General features: G+C 37.1%; 2 protein-coding genes across 2 annotated transcripts in view; both read right to left on the bottom strand.

Annotated features, from left to right (window-relative positions):
* The window catches only part of ZBBX (zinc finger B-box domain containing), a 57,683-nt gene extending 57,118 nt beyond the window's left edge, over positions 1–565 (bottom strand). The window contains exon 1 of the mRNA XM_053460387.1: positions 438–565. The gene's annotated coding sequence lies outside the window, so the exon portion shown is untranslated. The remainder of the gene's footprint in view (positions 1–437) is intronic.
* A 1,677-nt stretch (positions 566–2,242) lies between these two features.
* Positions 2,243–16,577, bottom strand: SERPINI2 (serpin family I member 2). The gene is made up of 9 exons (XM_053461144.1): positions 16,529–16,577; positions 15,639–15,935; positions 12,009–12,239; positions 9,080–9,274; positions 7,346–7,538; positions 6,857–6,954; positions 5,593–5,679; positions 4,543–4,629; positions 2,243–2,506 (listed from the first exon to the last, which is right to left on the bottom strand). The coding sequence occupies exons 2-9, from the start codon at positions 15,898–15,900 to the stop codon at positions 2,430–2,432; spliced, it is 1,230 nt and encodes a 409-aa protein (XP_053317119.1). The 5' UTR covers positions 15,901–15,935; positions 16,529–16,577; the 3' UTR covers positions 2,243–2,429.
* Positions 16,578–19,112: the final 2,535 nt, after the last annotated feature.

The following is a 19,112-nucleotide window of genomic DNA, read 5'->3' as shown; positions in this document are numbered from 1 at the left end:
TTATCCAGCATCTTCCCAGTTATCTTGAAGTGTTTTGTAATTACAGTCCCCAGACTTGGAACTCCTTGGATTCTATGTATTACTGCCCCACCGACATCAGAATTACATTATCAGCTAATCAGCAAACACAAGGAAATAACTCAATACTCTTTGGTCGGTAAATCAAAAGAAATTAGAACTTTATCTACTGACAGAGATGTATCTAAAGTGTCAAAACCATTCAGGAGCAAGAGGACATACATATATATATGTGTGTATATATATATATATATATAGATATAGATATATATATATATATATATCATGATTAACATTAACCGTTTGAGGGACGTTGTGCGCGCACATCCCTCTGGCACACAAAGAGTTCTGAATCGATGTCCCCGTTGCAGTATTTGCACTCACACACCCGTAGTTGCCCCACCATCAATGGCACTTACCCCGTCTGAGTCCTGCTGACTGGTCACTACCGTAAGGCAACCGAGGAAAAACTGCGTAAAAGCGCAAGTTTGGCTTACTTGTTGCTAGGCGACAGCTCTTAGCAACAGTCAAGCGCTATAGAACCGCCCACTCTGGATTCCACGCCCCCTAGCTCCGTTGAAGACATATGGGTAAGACGGGATGTTAAGAACCACGCCCATATACGTCATTTTCTTACGCCCAATAGTGAATTGTGTGCTGTAACACGGGAGAGGCAGCGGTCGCCTCTGCTTTTGCCTTTGAGTAAAAGCTGGAGGGGAGAGGTGGGCCGCTGCACTCACACTATTGGGTTACGTCTTCGCATACTTACCGAGTGTCCCTTCCAAGCCCCTATGTCACTTGGTGTTCTGCAGGCCTGAAAGCCACGATAATGTGCATCTTAATATTATTTTTTTAAATAAAATTTTGTGCGTTAATTATCCTCACCTCTTGTGTAAAACAAGAGCTATATACATTGTAAGTAATTACCTTTGGAGATATGGTGTCACAGCGCAGGAAGCCATATTAAAATAATAAATTGTGGAGGTTTTAAATATGCACCCCAACTTAATTTTGAGTTACCCTTATTGAGATCAGAGAACGTAAGTATATTAAGTATATTAGAAGTGCTAAGAGCTCTATTAATAGCGCAAAGAATGAATAAATGTAAAAAGCCCTTAGATCCCATTGCCCCAGGACTACGTGTAGAAATGATATCCCCGTTAACTACCCCCAAGCCAGAAGTATTCAAAATACTACCCTATATGTATAAGGTGCTGTGTAAGGGATGGATGTGGCCATTTTTAGATAATACAAAAATTAGTGTATTGGGTATGTATGTAATAAGGGTATGTATGTAAACATAAATGGGATCCTTGTTTATCAGTGGCACCTACTATGTTCAAGAAATTTTAAGCAAAATTGCAATTTTTTTTACTATAGGTTTATTTTTTAATACTAGCAGTCACAATTATTATGTTTTGCATAATTCTGTGATATCAAATGAAAGCCCTATTTATTCTTAAGAAAATGCTGCACTGTATAATGTGGGTACATCCAACTCTGAAAAGGAGAATCGTGATTAAACCAACATGGCAAAAAATGTTACTTATGGTACTTAAAAGCCTGGGTAAGGAAAGGGTTAAAGGGCAAATCCCTGCGTTATATAGTAATGGGTATTATCACTGAAGAAAACATGTTTTTTTATTTTGTTCCAATAAACATCTTTTGTCTGCTAAACTTGAGGCTGACCTTGTTGTCAGTCCTGTGACATGCGGGTGACTTTCCCTGCTCAAACTGAGTATTGCAAAGTCCTTTCCTCCATATACCTTCATTAGTCAGAATATCAGGATAAGTGATTAAGACTGAGTCATTCTACTGTTTACTACAAAGCGGTATGATAAGGAGACAACATGTTTGTCTTTGAGATTGGGCTAAGATTTTAGAATTGGAATGAACAGAAATAGCTAATATACACCTGTCTCAAAATATTATATCCCAAAGCTAGAATACTTAAAGAAACAATGCTTTTTATTTTGGAATCTGATCCTAGCAACACAACAACCAAAAACATGGTTGGAGCCCCCTTTTGATAGGCTTTTCCTCCAATTTTCAAAAAGACATAATAAGAGACTTGAGTCAAACATATATATATATATATATATATATATATATATAAACTCTTTGCCCAGACTTTATTATTGTGGACTGCGTATTGGAGCTGTTTGTGACACGATGAAGAAGGTTATTCCAGAGAACACGATGGAAGTGAGAATATATCAAAGGCTTAGAGACAACTCACTTTATTAAATTAGATAAAGCTGTTAATTGCAGGGCAAGTTCTTACGTAAACAGATGTGAAATATGTATATTTCTATGTACATCTTCCAAATTATACTGTATGCTGGAATTGGCGATATATGGACTTATTCATCAGGGCAGACCCTTATCAGTGTGTATTCCTTTCATTTCGTTTATAATGATTCCACATCACGTCCTCTCGCATCTCCCACATCAGGATTTGTCACTTTCCCCATAAATAGAATGGATCCTATAGGGAAAAAAAGTACATTATCATGCAACTATATAAGAACTTGGTCATAACATAGTAGAATAAATAAACACCTTATTTTCCATTATAGGTAACAATTACAAAAATACCATTTTACGTTTGGGCTGTTTTTTTTTCTATTGCCAGCAACATAAATAACTAGAAATATATTCTTTACATTTTTCACAGCCGTTTGTTGTTTCAGATTGTGTTGTATTATTTACGGTTGTGCGATGCCTACAGTATTCTCAGCAAAAGATATAGATCTTAAACGAATTTTGTATATCAGAGAGGTCACGCAGCTCTGCTTTCTCCAGGACGTAAACCTGTTCACCTCTTCTTCTCTTGTAGGGTTTCGGATTCCTTGACTTTTACTGTGTATTTTAGAATGCTTTAAGATGCCGTGCATGGTTATGATAGCCATAAGTTGTCATGGGCAATAAATCAGTTCATGTAATCTATTTTGGCAATGAAACCGGCAGGAGACATCGTGAAAGAACATAAACAGTGTCAATTGTGAAATACATGGGTAAGCAGTGGCTTCGGGAAATATATATCTGACGATAACTCTGTAGTGAAATGGCCCCTACAAAACATTAAAGCCAAGTCCTAGGAAAATAAAACCCACTAGTACGTAGACCGTACGTTTCGTACAGCATTATTCTTGAACCAAATTGTGGAACCTTCTTTTTCATGGACGTGCTTATAGTAGTAATCATTAGAGAAACATTGTTCTCGTTTCATTATACTAGAAGTGATAATTCCATCAGTGGCTGATGTGAAGTGTCAAGTGCATTGAATTTCCTTCTGCCGGTTGGCACAGAAATACATTGCCAAATCTGTCACGTTTCTATTGCAAGTTGGCACTTCATAAGAAATTCAGGGCATTGTTCCTTATCCACCAGGATACTTACAGAAAAGTTGTGGAGCTGAAACAGCCACCGTTTCTCAAACTCCTAATTTAGTGAATAAAGCCCATTATATAGATAGTACGTACATAGCATATTAGATTTTTTTTTAAAAAATATATATATATTTCCTTTTGCTTAATATCTTTGATAATTGGTTCAAAATTGTGCTGAAGCTGCCTTCTGCTGTAAGTATATTGTCTCAGAACATTTAATTGCCGAAAAGCCAGCAGGACTGCAGCTGAACTGTCCATCATTGGGATTTAGTCCAAGGACAGTGACACTTTTGTGTCTAACGCAGGAGGATCTGTGCACATTATCAGGATTTTGACTTCAGAGACAGGCTTGAACAAAACATTCTGTTGAATTATAAAGAGACATTTAACTGTCCTGTTTCATAGAGCAAGTAAATGCAATTTTACTGTATCATCCAAGATATTCTGCAGAAAATCTGCAGAAAAACCTTTTGTTTTTTAATTGTCTGCCTTAACGTGTTCAGTTATTACTGATGGCATGAAAGAAATGCATGCACTACAAAGTTGCTATAGCAGCAGAAATTCACAGCTGCATGAGAGCTACCTACTATATACAATTAGGTATCCACATATAATATAAAATGGAAATGTTGTATTTCATTTTATCTTTGCAAGTGTTTCAATAAAACTATAACGGTTATAGTATGACACTGAGTTTTTTTGCAAAGGGAGCGTGCCTTGGACTTTAATGAAACCTGATTTTCGGTTTTGAGTGACAAGTGCCATGTGCTGTCAGCCAAGAGGTGAGTGTTTTTGCTGCAGTTGTCAGGAACGAAGACAGATGTCAAAAGAGCATACAACTTATGAAACGATATTATGCTCTTCCAACGTGTATATATATATATATATATATATATATATATATATATATATGTACAAGAAAGTAAAAGTGTACACAAAGGATTTTTGCTGAGGTTGACAAAAGCCCCAGACAGGGGCTGAATGCAGAGTTATGATACCAAATAAAAATGAATAAACTCTCCTGAACCCTAGCAAAAATCCTTATTATCTTCTTTTTTCTTTTGGAATATAGATAGATAGATATATATATTTTATTTCAGCATGGGATCAACATATTTATATATATACACACCTGACTGGTTGTGTTTAATGAAAAACAAGAAAGGGTGATCAGCAACAAAGCTATGATTGGTCATACTCATCGCAGCGGCCTGCATTCCTATAAAGAAAAAAGAAGTGTAACATAATTATTTTTTCATATCTTTGTTTTCTCATCTGCGTCTACAGAAAGAGAGAAGGAACTTCGATTAGCTATGAAAGGTGTACGTTTGTGACATCTTCCACATCTAGATATCTAGGTACGTGGGTTATTGTGCAATGAAAGTGGTTCTACCTATGAGATTGGTTTCTCAGACTGTATCTATAGATAATGTCTTTTTATTTTTGAAGCAATACTTTTGAATGGTCGAAGTTCATAGTTACCTTAGAAGACTGTAAGCGTACAAAAGGACCGTCTTCTACTTCTCTTCCAGAATGTCTTACGATGGGTTAATGTTACTGTCAGTTTTATATATTGTCACATTTTTAATGTCATTGTAAATTTCCAGCTCCCTCTATTGTAATAGAGCTGTGGAATCTGTTGTTGCTCTATCGAAACTTCTAACGTAGCAGAAATAGCATGTCCCTAATTGAAAAGATTTAGGTTTCATTGCCAAGGATTTAAATACCGTTCCGATAATAATGATGATGTCATAATAAATAGGTCCAGTCTGAAAGATCTGTTTTTGGTGTGTGGACCGTGTGGACAGTATAATTTCAGAAGTTCTTCACACTGAGCTCTATAATTTATGTAAAACTCTGGCATAATGATTCAGTCATCTCTCAGTAGCTTACCTCCCTTCTTCTATTTCACAGCTCAGAAAACATCCATGATACAGCATCTTTTCCCAGGGGTAAGGAATGAATTAATATTTTGGAATAGTAATACAGATCACGTCAAGACGGATAACCACCATAAGGTGGTGGGATTTTAGGAAGAACCTTTTTGAAGGCCAAAATAATTCTTCAAAATGTCATAGTTGCTCTTTATTGAACATGTTATTTTTGTTACTCTATCCACATAAAAACTGTTCAGACTTTGTGTCGCTTATATGTAACAAATTTACACATTTTCCTTTCTTACCTGTTGAGGCAGCAGCTTCACTCCCCTCTTCATTAATTTCAATGGTAACCTTCTGAACCACCTTGGAAATGTAAATGTTGGGTGCATCTAATGAAAATAATTATATAAATTAACACAGACACACTTATTCCATTTGTGTGTAATGCTTCTGACAGCAGAGAACATGCAATTCCAGATCATTAGCGCAACTATAAATAAATGGCACACTATGCATTGTAAGTATTAATAATTCATTCTTTTTAGAGAAATCTGTGTAATCTGAAATATTTATTGCATATGCTATTTTTTTCTGAAATCTGCAACTTCCTACACTGCATTCTTTATGCTTTATATAATAATCAGAGACATATTTATCTTCTGCTCCAACCTAAGGCAGCACCCCCAGCCACCCTCTACGTGATCAGGGTCTTCTTTGCACTAAAAGATGCTCCGTGGATTTAAGACACGGAGACCCGGGATATGATGTAGAGCCCTGCGCGGGACGGCTTTTTTAATTCCGCTTCCGCCCGCTCCCTCTAATTTTTGTGCCCGCGCAATGTGGGTGTTCCACTCCCGCCACATTTTTGGCCAATCCCGCCCGCTCCCGCCACATTTGTGGCCAATCCCACCTGCTCCCGCCACATTTGTGGCCAATTACGCCCACCTCCTTACCTGAACTGCAGAGTTCCCGCGCAGTCCCGCAAGGCTGTCTTCTCGCTGCTCCCTCACAGTGTCTCTTCTCTTGCTCCACCCAGGAACAAGGCGGAGTCATGGTAAGTGACATCACGTGACTCCGTTTTGTTCCTGGGCGGAGCAACAGAGGAGACACTGTAAGGGAGCAATGAGAAGGCAGCCTTGCGGGACTGCGCGGAATTACCGGGACCCGCAGGTATAGTACCTGACCGCCCGCTCCCACCCGCAGCCCCAGCAAGACTGCCCGCGCCCACAGGTTTTTTGGTGGGTCCCGCGGGACCCGCCTCCCAATGCAGTCCTCTAATATGATGTCTAATGGAGTCTATGGAGGCTGCGCTGATTGTAAATGGGTAGTTGGGGAGATCTTTGATGTAACCAGCCCATTAAGCAGGGGGACACTGGGGGACCTCTGGACCTACCCCTGGACCTACCGCCCATCATATAAAATATGATCTTGCGACACATGTTTTATTTGTAATAGCACGCATGGTACACTTGGATCACTGAGGGACATAACCAAGATGGGATGCTGTTTGTGTTGTTCTTTTGATTTAAATTACATAAAGCAGAAGCCTTCTAAATCACAGAATACCTGTTATTCCTGAGAGATCACAGTTTTGATTGAACAGGTCTGTTACATTCATTTTAAGGAGCGATCCTTTTAAATCAACTTTATGTTCTATTTTAAACCTGGGAAAGACAAAGAACAATTCTTCACATAAATAATCAATGTCTTATTTTTAAATGCGGTACAGTTTTAAGAGCTACTTTGGTGACAGAGTACATCTCATCCTTACAATCACAATGTAGGTTTTTTTCAATCATTAACCCTATAAATGCCTGATAAGTATAAAGATGTTTAGGTTTGAGCAGGGCACTCCTCACCTGTTGTCTCTGTTAGTCAATTTGTTATATTACATGCTACTTGTTATGTCCTGTCTACCCATTGTACAGCGCTACGGAATATAATGGCGCTATATAAAACAATAAATAATAATTATTATTATTTAGTTCACTGCAACATAGCATACATTTTTTTTTCTTTATTTTCTTGCATTGGTGAAATTAGGTTATAACCCACCTTGGCAAAGCAACTTCTACCTCCTCCGTGTTAAGGGCAGTAAACCAGTCTTTCATAACAGATGTAGTCATTAATTTTTCCAAGTCTCCAATTTCCACATTTTGCGAAGGAAGAGCTAGAAATAAACTAAGCGCATCTCCTTTGTATGGTAGTTCCAAAACCTGGTAGTTTAAATTATTTGCTGAAAAATATCCTGAAAAAAAATAAGGTACAGAGGAATTTGAGAAAGACATATGGCACTAACATTTTATGTTTAGAATCTTTTGTTGCAAAATGATTGCTGATACATACATATAAGCCAGAGGTTACTGGTCAATTGGGTAGCTGTATGTCTTTGTCTTAATTGTCTTTGTGTTAATTAATTTCACTTTCCTCTATTGTAACAAAGCTACGGAATCTGCTGGAACTAAATAAATAAATGTAATGCCACATGTAAGAAAACATGGCTTACCTCAATTGGAAGTGTATTAACTGAACATTAGCAAAAAATAAAATGAGGAGGGATCATCTAGTGTTCTTTACATGGGAAAATAACAGACATGTAGGAGGAAGGTCCCAGCCGATGACCAACCACAAAGTTGCGAAACACGTCAAGCTATTCTTCTTGTCTTTATGCTACACACTTGGACACTCTATGTGGGCTTAGAATGTAGAAGTAGCTACAGAAAATGGACTAATATCTGTGTGCTCCTGTGCTGTTATTTCCATTCTTTTTCCCTGTTTAATGGTGATCTCATTTCACTGAATCTCATCATTACCTCTTCCTTGTGCATATTTTGTGATTCTTTTATTATCCTTTTCCGCCATATACTCTTTTAACAAAAGGACCTCTTTCTATGCTTAGATCTCATCTTCCTACATGCACTTTTTATGAACTTAAATCAGAATCAATTGGTGTAACAGCTATAGGTGCCAGATTGTCCACCTCTTACTGCAGTGCCTTAATACCTCCATATATTTAAAGCCATCTATCTGCACCATGTTTCACTTGACTAAAAGTAAATGTCATTATTCGGACGTTAAACTGGTGCTCAATCCATTTGCTGTTTGGTGATTCACTTTAGCTGAGGTTGCATCAGGAAGATCATTGTGAGATTTGCAGTTAGATTCCAATTTACCTAGCCAACTGTGCCACTTTAACTAAAAAAAATCAGTTTCAGATTATCTGGAACATTCAGTATCCAGATGCAATTCACATAATATAGAGTGCTTACCTTTCTATTGCACTGCAATATAACCTAACTGCAGAGAAAACAACCCCCCCCAAAAAAACCACCGTTTAGGCAATATTCTTCAATCTCAGTTATATTGTGGTTGTAATTCCCCCCCCCCCCCCTAGAAAGAGAAGAAATAGATTTGGTGGGACAACTTAAAAAAAGTTGTCCCACCAAATCTATTTCTTTGTATAAAATCTATCTCTTTGTATAAAATGTAAACACGGTAGGTTAATTTGCTGACACTCGTCCTATACAGTTCTCCTGTATCCATCCTTATTTATTGGTAATTCAACACTATTTATTGCTTCTTAGTTCTACAGCCTCACTTTTCCTTTGGCGACTTAGTATTTTGAGACGCTGCCAAAGCTATACTTATAAACTCTGAAGACTTCAACAGTCCATTTCAGCAGCTGAGCGTTCGACCTAATATATTTGCTTAGCCTTGCGTATATACCTAGTACCTGCCAAAGCTTTTCAAATTGCCATCTTTAGCAACACTGGTGTAGGAGAGAATTACCCAGCTTCGTCTTCAATCGAAGGCGCATCACTGGTATCTTTGCCGTAACTCCTCTCTTCACTTTAAACTCTTCTAAACGAGTTGCGTCTGGGACAAATTTGTGTTTCCATTCTCCTTTGAAGTAAATTGCATTGACCAAAACAATTTTCGTAAGAGGACCAATATCTTCACTTGAAAACAGATTTCGGATTTTTCCTGTGCAGAGAAAAGGTAAAAACGGTTCTATTCAGAAGGGCTCTAGTCTTTTATTCTTTCTCTTTTTACCCACAAACACCTTTTTATTGATGTTTCCCTATGAACTGTACATGACAAGCTTTTATAAGCTTTTTGGCTTTTGTGACAATAAGGAATTACACGGTTTGGATGTGTCTGTCTTGTATTTCTGCCGCTGACATTTTTGTCAATAGGTGTTTCTAGTATCCAGTTAGGAAATTGAATTATATCATAGAAGTGAACACAAACAAACCCATTTTTTTTTCCAGCAGATACGCTACTCAACAGAAAAATATCTGCACGTAGATTATATTTCACAACAATTTTTGTCCTTGAAATATAATAGCTGTTTCCTTCTTATTCTTCAAAAAATCTTAATGCTTTTGCCATCCACTCTAGACCAAGCTTCACATTAGATACACATCATTTCATATTGTGGATTTCAAACCAGTACCCAAGGACAATTATTTGTATTAATTAGAACTCTCCCAATTGGAACACAGACCATTAATGTCTGAATCTTGGACTGCTGGTTATTACTTAAGAACTGGTTTGGGAGACACTGATATGAACTTTTTTTCTCATTTTCACAAAGTAAAATACAGATCTGGGGCCTGGGGAAAAGTTGACATTAACCAGACAAAGTCTTCATAAGTAAATAAGGAGCAATTGATATATTTTTAATTTAATTTGCCTATTACACTTCAGATGTTTTTTAGACATTTTATCTAGTCTTTATCAGTTAAAAGGTGCTTGATTCTAGTGTAAATTTGGAAAAATGTGGTGTTATCACCCTAGCAAACAATGGTATGGTCCAGTAAGCAGGAACATTCCATTAACTGGTTTGATTACGCTTCTCATCCCTAGTAAATAGAATTTTTCCAAATTTCAGACTTTTTTTTATACAGTACAGTTATCCGCTAGAAAGAAAAATGTATCTATAGGAAAGAACTACAGGGCTGTGTTGCCTTCACACTGTTTCAACCAGCTGCGGTTCTTATCCACAGTTCATGATTAGATTTGAAGGTTTGGAAGGATGGTTAAAGTTTGCAGATTTCTCAGATGACAAAGCTAGGTTCCTCCAGGTATTAGAGCCTTGACGTGGCGGGTGAGCTTAATTATGCTTTGGCCAATTCATATAACCAAAACCTCTCATTTATATTATGTTTATATATTTGTTGCCAACTTTATTAGGGTGAGAAGCGCAGACAGTATTTTGTTTTTTTGTATACATTGTACAGCCAACACACTGTATTTGCAGCATGCTCACACTGTTTGGTAGGCCTCATATTATACATTTGTATTTTTTGAGCCTGAGACTAGCTTAGCGCACCGACATTTTTTCTTTTCCCAGGTATTAGAGAAATACTGATTTTTAAATGGGGAGGCAAGATACCCATGTGTTAATGATTTGCTACAATTGTGAGAACTGAACATAAGATTTTGAAATCTCTGTTTGCTTTGCCGGTGATGCAGACTCCACACATTTGGTTACCTAGGTATTTTTCCTTCAGCCTTTCCTTGAAGCTAATGTGAAAAAAATACACACGAACAGATGTGCCTTGCGTTATTGGATGCAATAATAACATTGTATAAGGCAAACACTGTAAGGAGATTTGTAATGGGAATTTAAAGGTGATGCTTCACCTACTCTACTGAACTTTGCCTCATTCAGAATTTTTGCCAGGGACACTTCATTATCATTAGAGCTGTTACCATAGAAACTAGAAAAGCTTCTTAAAAGTTTGTGTTGTTTTCCTGTGATTAAACCTTCAGAGGAAAGATTAAAAAATGCAGATCTACTAAAGTTTGTTTGGCACACAGGGGTGATAGCATTATACTATATATTGGTGGCAAAGGATTTTAATGGTAATGGGGTCCCTTGCGGTTCATAGAACATGTGCCATTTTATAGCAAAGCCACATATATTAAACCATGACAAAAGAGTCTGCAAGGACAGTGCAAGTGAGATCTTGCTATATAATATGTATGCATAGCATATTTTCTTATACTCATCCACTACAGTCCAATCTTTAGTGCATTAGTGCAGTTGGTTGCCACTTGCATAATAAATTGCTTACCTTATAATAGACAAAAGCCTAAGGATAGATATAGACAACTTAAAGGGGCACCCCAGCCATCATATGAACTTTAGTACATATGATAGCACAAATGTAATGCTTCTTATGTTTTTTGACATTCAAATATCTATACATTTCCCATCGCACGTATCCTCTGCTCAGTAGTACTCATGCATAGATTCTCACCACCAGCCAACTTCCGAACTGGCTGGCACAAGAGTTCCAGGTAGTCTAATGAGATCTTCCCACCCCTGTCCATATTCGAAAAAGCATTCCCATTGATTTCAAAACTGCCAGGAACCCAGGGCTCCTGAGCGGCATCATCTTCAGCAGGTAAGCTTTTTTTTCTCTTCCTTCTAGGTAAAGCATGGCTATTGAAGTACTTACAAAGTACTTTAATATGCATTCATCACTGATCGCAACACTAACTCTTAAAAAAAGACACATGCTTATCGATAAGACAGTGTTAGCATGTTTTGCGAAACTGTGTGGCCAGAGGGATATACAACATTAAGCAGCACTCAAACCACTGGCAGAGAAATACTTAAACTGGGCTGTGACATTGAATAAGAATGTGCGAACTCAAGCCGTCATTTGCAAAACATGATCTCAGCTTAGCAGAGAGTATAGATTACCATTTGTTTGCATATCTACCCATCCACTTATAGTTTCGGCAGATGCCTTTGAATCTTGAAAATTCACCAGCTTTATTGCACTCTTAAAAAAATTCTTGTTGCTATGGAGATACTTTTCCTTCACGCGAAATCCTTCTTGAAGGTAGAGGGCATTGGCAAGATTAAATGTAAATTCTTTATTTTCTTCTGAGATGACAGCAGAAAGCTTTTGGAGCCCAGGAAACTCTTCACCTAGAGAAAAACGATTTGTATTTTAGCAGTTTTAATGACCTGCATAAACATAACGAAGATGGAGATTGGTTTTTTTACAGATTGTGTTCCAGTTATACTTTGCAATGTACTAAAACGCATGTTGTTACAACAAGAATTACCTGCTACAAATTAATTTTGTTTTAATATCATAAAAGTAAGTTGTTTGTTTCTTTAGCACATTAGCACACTGCAGTAGTACTTTTTTTTGCAATTGAGGACTCAGGATAACTAAGAAAAATAATAAGGAAATCTCTTCCAAATTAATTTATAGCTATTTCAACATTTTTTTATTTTTTTTTCTAAAGTACAGCCTGCACTTTTTTTGACCCACTGAAATTCTGATATAGTGATTTATATAATAACGTTTTTTTATGTTACCTAGTACCATTAGTAGCTGCTTTAATCAGCTTGCCAAAGGAAATGTTTGGTAACATGAAGTGTCTGGAGTTGTGAAAACTTGAGTTTGAATGTCTTTTCCCCTGGTATATGGGGAAAACCAGCCTCAACCGTACTCAACCGTACTTCTTTGCAATATTTTTTTTATATAGTTTATTTTTGTTCCCCACCAAACATACAGAATGCTATGGAATGTTTTCCTATTCATAGAAAAAGTGTTTCTTTTATTTTTCTTTTAAAATATAGGGCAAAAAAATAATCAAGACCTGTTACTTGCAGCTATTATGTAATAGGTTATTTCCCATGATGCAGCATGTTCACAGTGCTGAATGACAGCATGATGTCATAAACCTATACACACTCTGTGTCCTGTTATTGGTTGGTTTTCACTATGTTGGAGAAAAGTAGCTGGTTCATTGATCTTCTCTAATATTTAAGAAACCCTGGTGTCCCCATGCGACTCTATTGTCCCTACCAATGCCCTCAGTGAGCTCAGTAGCTCCGAATGTCTAGTAAACAACCTAATGAGTGATATCATTTAGTGGTAAACACGTAGAGACACACAGCGAGGTAAGAGAACTATACTGTCAGGTTAATTGCTGGTAGAATTAATGAACCTAATTATTCCAGAATGTCAGCACACAAAAATATACATAAGTGATAATATTGAAAAAAACATGTTAAGCGCAAGAAAAATAATTCTGCATTATAATTACAAACTAAGTAAACTTAATGCTGTCCTTTTTGTCAAAATTTCTTCTCCAATTTATATCTGTGGGCTATTTACTAAACCCCACAAGCAGCCGATCAGAAAAGAGAAAAGTCAGTAGAATGCTGAATTACACCATCTTTTCAGCCAAGACATTTGCAATCATAACACAATCAGCATTTTTATGCAGTGTTATTGATTATCATCAAGTTTATTTTTTTCTGACTGAGCTACTTTAACGTTGAACTCAAAGTCAGGCAGTGATCCTGCTGATCTTAGTTGTCAAATCCAGGAAAGTTTTCCCCATATTAAAAATATTTTTATATTATTCTTAGTGCACTCACTATTTCCTCACTATTGTTGGCTCATCCAGGTAAGCCTGACTCAGGGTCGGTCAATACTCAGCTTGAGTTGCGCACAGCCTACTTTCCCACTTCTGTTCCTAAGACTTAACTGAACCAGAAGTTTGTGTATTCCTGGATATATAGGCTTTCACCAAACCAAATACAGCCAATGTGCTATTTTGCACATAACTGTGCGCCTATATCACAAACAGTATGATTTCAACATTTCATACCTATCTCATATATGCCATATAAACTTAGCTGACTGATCCAACAGAGCTCCTGACCTTGTAAAACATATATTTTATACTTCCTTTCACCTGAATGGTATCCTAACTGTAAACTATAAATTATTATTATTATTATTATTATTATTACATCCGGTATTGCTTTAAAGCATGTTAACCTATTGAGATTGCTCTCCCATATTGATCAGTGGAGTAAAAGATCTGTGGTCTCCATGTTATATAGAAAGGAGAATACAGACTGTAGGTAATATATTTGGCCCAGCCAATCAACCTTTCTAGGTATCATCATCATGAAGGAGGATGAGGTGGGGTGGCTGTAGCATGAATAACAAGTAGTTATAAAATGCAGTTGATAAGGCAGTAGCAAAAAATTGCATCTTTGTGGGTGTATGCTAACATTACTTTACTAATATAATTCATATATTTCAAATAAGAAAACAGTATAATAAAGCGGACTATTTAGTCCAAGCTGATACCTGTCATTGAGCCAACACAAAAAAAAATATGTATCAGATAAGCTTTCAAGACTTCAGAGGTCTCTTCTTAAACAGGTAATAGCATGTAAAATCCAAATGGACATTCATTCCCTTTCTCTCAATGAACTTGTATTCGCGTATTCAGAAATCACCAAATGGAATTTTCTGTATGATGTCGTTTAGTTGCAAATAGCGTATTATGCAGAGCAATGCAGGGAAGGTGGGTATGACTCGGCAATGACATTTGTTTAGATAATGTAAAGGCAAACATATACAACAAATATGTGTATCCTGTATATTTGTTTTTCTCTGCTAGCCTTCCCGTGTAACGTATGTAAAACCACCAAAATAAGGCTATAGGAACATTCATACATCCTACTGACCATGTAAACTGGGGATGAAATAGATGTAAAAATTTAGTAGCGTTCTATTTAATATCCTGAAATTCTCTGCAGATAACAGCTTTAAAATAATTAGTTTGCAACTCTTTGAAAACACAAGATGCTCCTTAGTTTTGTATGTACATGTACAAAAACATATATTATTAGTGAATATGGAACGGACATGTGACAAAGTACTGTATACTTTACATGCACCTGTGAAAGTCCAGCACAGTAATAAATAGAGCCACTCATTGGCTATATATTAAAACATTATAGCTCAAAGAGTAGCTCCCATGCCAGCCCTTCACTATGTACCATAGTATATCAAACTGACCCCGTCATTCAGAAGTCTGTTGCTAAATTCCAGTTACCATTTCACACCTAATTCCCAACTGTATGTACATTTTAATAGTAACAGTAATATCAGCATGCTAACCCAACTCCTGGTGCTACAGAGAATATTCTGTTGTGAGCCAGTCAATGCTAACACGCAGCACATGGGGATTAAAGTCACTGTGACAAGTCACAAAATGCTGGGAATGATCAGTACCCATGGCTTACACAATCCAATTTTTCAAGGTATTCATCTATGATTGATAACCTGTCCAAAAATGATTGCAAAACAAATAGGTTACAGACCTATGCTTTTCATTTCGCCTGAGTGCCACGTTCACAATGATTCCCCCATCCCTTAATACTACTAGTTTTGGAAAGGCTGGACCCCATGTACTCTCAGCAGAATGAAGCATTGATTAGCCTTACCTTATCTACAAAACAACATGTAGGAATTACAGGTTAGGGATTAATAAAAGGAAGACTCACTTTCTTGATTTCCCTGCAGTTTTAAAGCTTGCTTTATTTGATGCAATGTTGTTCCATTTGCTCCCAACCTTATCATTCCAAGAATCAAAGAAACACCAAGTGGGGAAAAAAGAATGTTCTCTCCTGTGTCAACTAATTGAATGGCCCGGTGCAGATTCATAGCAAACTCTGTAAAGACATCGCCCTCGGGACTTGAAGTGCTGGATGTTATTCTAATTCCAGCAAGGGCCACAACAAACGAGAAAATCAAGGGTCTTCTCATTTTAACTCAATCTCCAAGTAATACTCTGTTGGGTCCTGAAACGGAAAACAAATATCTCAAACTAGACGCATTAAAACAATGTCATTTTCCTTTACTGTCCCCTTGCCCCGCTCTGAATTCACAAGTATTTGTCTAAGGAAGTAATCAAAATGAAATTGTACAACTTCAATACTGCTGTTTAGAACTGCTTTCAAACGTAAAAAGATGGCTTGAACACCCCCATATGCCTGGGCATAAAATGCCATAAAGCACTTGTATGTGGCATTCTCCCATTATGCGGTGCCATAAGATAGATGGGTGCTTCAGAAATAAATAAAAATAATAATATGATGTGCTTTAACCCTATAACAAGTAAGGGGGGGGGCTATATTATCCTAAGCATATGACAGGTTAAATATTAGCTTATTTTACAGGTGCTTACATAATTTAACTGTTTATAGGAATTGCTTGATTTAAATATAAACAGGTGTATGTTATGCTTTTTCCAAAGCAATATATCGGGAACAAATATTGTATTTAAATACTACATGATGGAATAAAATGAAAAAATAAAATATGTTCTGAGATAGATATATATATATTAATATATATAAAAAAATAAGTATAAAAAAACATTTGCAGTACTTACTTGTAAGACAGCCTAGCAAGAGAAAAGTGTCACTAGAAGCAGAGAGAGAACAGAAATAGTACATTTAATCTATTAGGCGAGTGATTAATATTCTACTTGTTGACATTGCTGTCTTGATTGGTGACTTTTACACCATGCTAAAAATACTAGGTTTGTCAATAGTAATAGACCAGACCTACAACCGGCATGGTGATTTCACAGAAGAAACATAAAATATGGTGTGGACAGCATTGAAGGCATTAGAGACCATTCCCTTAACAATTAGGTTGCATAACCCTTGGCAACAATGGCAAACATTTCTTTTGGCCATCTGTAAACGTCTTGCACCTGTATGCTGACAGTTTCTCTCAGTCTGCTATTGGAATTTGTTCCGGCTCTTGATTGTTTGCCAGATTCCTTTTCTCTATGGCAGATTTCAGCTCTTTCTAAAGGTTTTCAATCAAACTGAGATCAGGGCTCATTGATGGCCAGACTAAAACAGTCCATTTTTCCCTTTTCAGTCATTCCTGCTTTTGGTTGTGTGCTTTTGATCATTGTCTTGCTGGAGGAGACATGATCTTTGACTCGTACCTTGCTTTCTGACACAGAGTAGCAGATTTGGCTGTAAAATCTTGGTAATCATTTGGTTTCACGATTCCCTTAGTATATTTAAGCCAACCAGTACCAGAGGCAGCAAAGCAGCCCAACAACAACCATTGCCGTTTACACTTAATTTTGTCGCCTATAAACACATTGCTGGTCTGCTTTACCAAAGAGTTCTGTTTTAATTTCATCTGTTCATAGAAAATTTGTCCAGTTTTGACCAAGATCAGTCATGCCTTTTTATGTTTTGCTGTCAGCAGTGGAGTCCTCCTTGGCCTTCGCCCATAAAGCCCTTCTTGGCTGCGTATAGTATGAGTTGAAACCATCACCAAAAGCTTCCAGAACTTTTCTGACCAATTTCCATCTTGCCACCTAGCCCTTGGAAGTTCTTGACAGTTCCATGAGCAGCAAACCTCTTAAAACATTGCAAATTAATGAAATATTATAGTGTATAATGGTGAAATAGGGGCAGAGAATATAAGTGATATTTGAAACCATTACACTTGAAACCATTACATAATTTAGCAGCACTAGTTACTGGGCTTGATTAGTTTGTGAAAAATACAATTATTATCACAGAGCACCATGTTTTTTTAAGTCTAGATGAACAGTCTATATTTCACTTTGCCCCCAAACAGCTTGTGAGTGCTGCCTTTGCCCCCAAACAGCTTATCAGTGGAAACCTAACCCCCAAACACTCCCCAACCTAATGCCTGTGCCATTATTGCCCCCAAACAGCTTGTCTGTGCTTTTTTTGCCTCTTGCAACCTACACCCTGGCACACATAGGTAGACACCCACAAATTTAGACATGCTAATACACATACACTTAATCATACTTACTAACACACATGTACACAATCATTCTCACACACTCCCTCTCACACCACTTATATATACGCATTCATGCTCACACATAACACACAAACACTTACACATTCACGCTGGTACATACAAACGCTTTCACATACAGAGTCATGTAAACATACACTTATACATACACATTGATGCTTACCTACACTTATACATAGACATTCACGCTCACATATACATAGATATTCATGCTCATATACATTTATACATAGACATTCATTCTCACGTATACTTAGGTAAGGGTCAGAAGGGCCCTTTCTGAACAATTTTGAACCAGCATGAGGGAACAGGAACCAGTGGTCGCAGGAGTCACCCCCTAGAGGGACAGGCTTTGTCACAGTTATGTCCCTTGTACTTACGCCACTGGGCGCCGCCATTTAAGTGATTGAAGCACATGCATGCAAGCAAAACATAAGTGCTCAGGTAACATACATGTGATTATTTTATTGAACATGCACAAGAGGTATATTATGACATACACCCTGCTTTCAGTACAGGCAGCTAGAAGAGGAGTTATATAAGGCAGAAGCCTCATTTTGTAACTCCAATAAGTAAAGAGTAGCGGTAACACTTTGCTTGCAGTAAAATGAAATGGAGCCCATGCAAAATTGACTGGACAGTTGGATTGCTCCTTTAAAATGTTTTGGTCTTTCAGATCTTTTATTTTATTAGAAAAGAAATGTAGAGAAGGGTTTTAAATAACATTTAGCTAGTTTATAGATTGGAAACAGAGAGACTGATGCTGAAAAGGGAGCACCACCTATATTCACAGTTTTTACACTGCACAAGGTGCTTTTTGAGAAAAGGCTGCATTATCTTGTCTGAAGACAAGAAATACCCCCAACATACACAGACACATTCTACTGTTTAATGATGTTTGTATGCATGTAAATCTAATGTGATGTCACAACAACTAGGTGTTACTGCAATGCAACAGGAGAAGACTAGACCTCGCAAACTCCTTTCTGAAAACTGTGTTTCCCTGTAGTCATTGATGTGGCTTAGTTCTCAGAAATAAAAAAAAACACACATTAAAATAAGTGTTTTTTTTTAATGACTAACATTTCTTTCATTTGTTTTGTTAATGAATCAGGACTGGGCTTTGAAAGCTAAAGCTGCTTTGTGTCATA

The sequence above is a fragment of the Spea bombifrons genome, chromosome 3, assembly GCF_027358695.1.
Source record: "Spea bombifrons isolate aSpeBom1 chromosome 3, aSpeBom1.2.pri, whole genome shotgun sequence".
NCBI lineage: Eukaryota > Metazoa > Chordata > Amphibia > Anura > Pelobatidae > Spea > Spea bombifrons.
The sequence above is the reverse complement of the archived record's forward strand: the minus strand, read 5'-3'. Positions and strand labels throughout refer to the sequence as shown.